The sequence below is a fragment of the Entamoeba invadens genome, assembly GCF_000330505.1.
Source record: "Entamoeba invadens IP1 unplaced genomic scaffold scaff_1105074725671, whole genome shotgun sequence".
Lineage (NCBI taxonomy): Eukaryota > Evosea > Mastigamoebida > Endamoebidae > Entamoeba > Entamoeba invadens.
Genome location: NW_004191621.1, coordinates 13265 through 15496, shown reverse-complemented (window position 1 = coordinate 15496; position 2232 = coordinate 13265). Strand labels below are relative to the sequence as shown.

The 2232-nt window shown below is 26.9% G+C and overlaps 1 protein-coding gene across 1 annotated transcript; it reads left to right on the top strand.

Annotated features, from left to right (window-relative positions):
* Positions 1 to 213: 213 nt before the first annotated feature.
* On the top strand, positions 214 to 1519 carry EIN_008420 (hypothetical protein; the record flags this gene model as incomplete). Its single annotated transcript, XM_004182944.1, has 2 exons — positions 214 to 1452; positions 1484 to 1519. The coding sequence occupies 2 exons, from the start codon at positions 214 to 216 to the stop codon at positions 1517 to 1519; spliced, it is 1275 nt and encodes a 424-aa protein (XP_004182992.1).
* Between the last annotated feature and the right edge of the window lie 713 nt (positions 1520 to 2232).

Here is a 2232-nt window from a genome sequence, read left to right as displayed (position 1 = left end):
GAAAGTTGCACGGGTTTTCTTTAAAATTGTATTTTAAACATCATTTATTTTTACTTTATAATTGTTGTTTTATAGCCAATTTATTTTATTAGAATTAAAAATACAATAATATATTTATTAATTGTAATTAATAAATCACATCCTAATATATTTATAATAAATTTATTTTAAAAACTGCTTACATAAAAATTTCGAACTCCAATTTAAATAAAAATGCAAAAATCATCAAATCGCCTCGAGCCATTTTATTTAAGAAATGTGGTTTTAAACCTTCCAACTCTTTTGGATATATCCAATTTCGTTTGTGTAAACCATTCCACAAATAATGTTACAGAGAGTTTGTACATCAACCCCTTCAATCTTCCTCAAACTGTATCTATTCGCAAAATTATTGAATTGTTCCCAAAACTGGAGACATTGTATCTTCCTTTTGAATTAGACTACGACTTGAGTTTTTTAGAAACTCTTGGCACTTTTTTGATTGAGTTCCGACGAAAGACTTTATCTTCAACAGATAATTGCCCATCGGAAAAAATAACTTCTCTATTTGAAACGGAATGGTTTCCTCCACGTGTTCGTTACATTCACATTTTTAAAAAAGAAATCCCAACATTTGCAGCAAATCTGAGTAAATTTGTTCAACTTAAAACTATTACGATGGGGTTTTATAATACAACATCAGACTCAATGGATTTTTTTCATATTTTAGAGCACCGAAGTCTTAGAACTGTTATATTTTCAGCGGATTCACCAACTACAGAATTACTCACAAAATTCAACTTTTCAAGATACTCCGAAAAGCAATTTAAAATACAATATTTTGCATACGGCAGACCAACTCTGTCCACAGAAAACGTTGCTGAGATCTTTAAACTTTCTACGAATGTCCAAGTTTACATTTCATACATTTCAGATATCATTTTTAGTTCAATTATTCAAAAAGGAAAAATTAATTATCTCCCATTTTTTAGTGAAGTAAACTGTGTTGTTGCAAAAGTGTATAATAAATGTCTTGGGTCAGACAACATTTTTAAATTATTAGAAAAGGCACTTCCAAAAGAATTTCGTGTTGTAGAAGACGATATAATTGACTTCAAAACAACGTCTATCATAAACTGTGATTTGACACAATTTGAAGAGTTAAATTTTATTGAAAAATTGACGTTGACAAACGTGGTTTTTAATAAAATAACACTTCCATTTACAACAAAAAATGTGGTGATAAAAAATGTAAAAGGGGATGTGATAATGTGTAAGTGCAAGTTAGAGATAATTTTAATTAAAAATCACACTGGACAATTAAGTAATTTTGAGTGTGAAAATGTGAAGAAATTTGATTGTGACAAAAGTTGTGAAGTAACATTTAAAGGAAAAAAATATAGAGACACACTTTTTGTTCAAGTTGGCGTGGGTTTAAAATATGACTTTTCTGTCATGATATTAACTAAAATTGTTTTTTTGAGAAAAAATAAGGAAATAGGAGAAGTTATATTTAAAAATGAATTTCATTATGATTTAAAAAGAATCGTTTTTAGTGATGTTTTCAGAAGTTTTGATTTATAATATTTGAACAATAGCGAATTGGAAATCGTTGAAATTGGTACAATGTGGACAAATCCATTTACAAAAATAACACTCACTGTTGGGACTTTGGATAAATTTGTTTTGTATAAATCGTTTGAATACAATTCATCAATAAACAGTATTATTTTTGATAAAATAGAAAACCTAATATTAGCACATTGCAACGTCGACACAATTGTTGGTAAAGAAGTTAAAGTTGTAGTGTTGAACCACGCTCATATCGTTACTATACAAGTTGAAAACATTAAATTAACAAGATTTATTGATGATACCATTATTAAAAATTCCAAAAATGCATAAATTAATTATATTTTATGCAATTTTAATTTTTTGATAAATATGATGTAGTTAAGGCTGAAAAATCACTTGACAAAGAAAAAAGGGATGACAAAATTCTATTTTTAATTTTCAGAGTAATTATTATTGGGGTTTGAGAACCATTATTAGGGGATTTTGTTTACATGTCTCATATAAAAAATACATTATTTTTACCACAAATTTGGTTTTGCTATATGTTGTAATATGTATAATAATTATAACGGTTATGCTTGACCTAAAAAAACATGAAAATTATTTGAAAAAATAGCATAAATAGAATTATTATCAAATAAAAACTATTGTTTTCAACTTTTTTTTGGTAATCGGCTT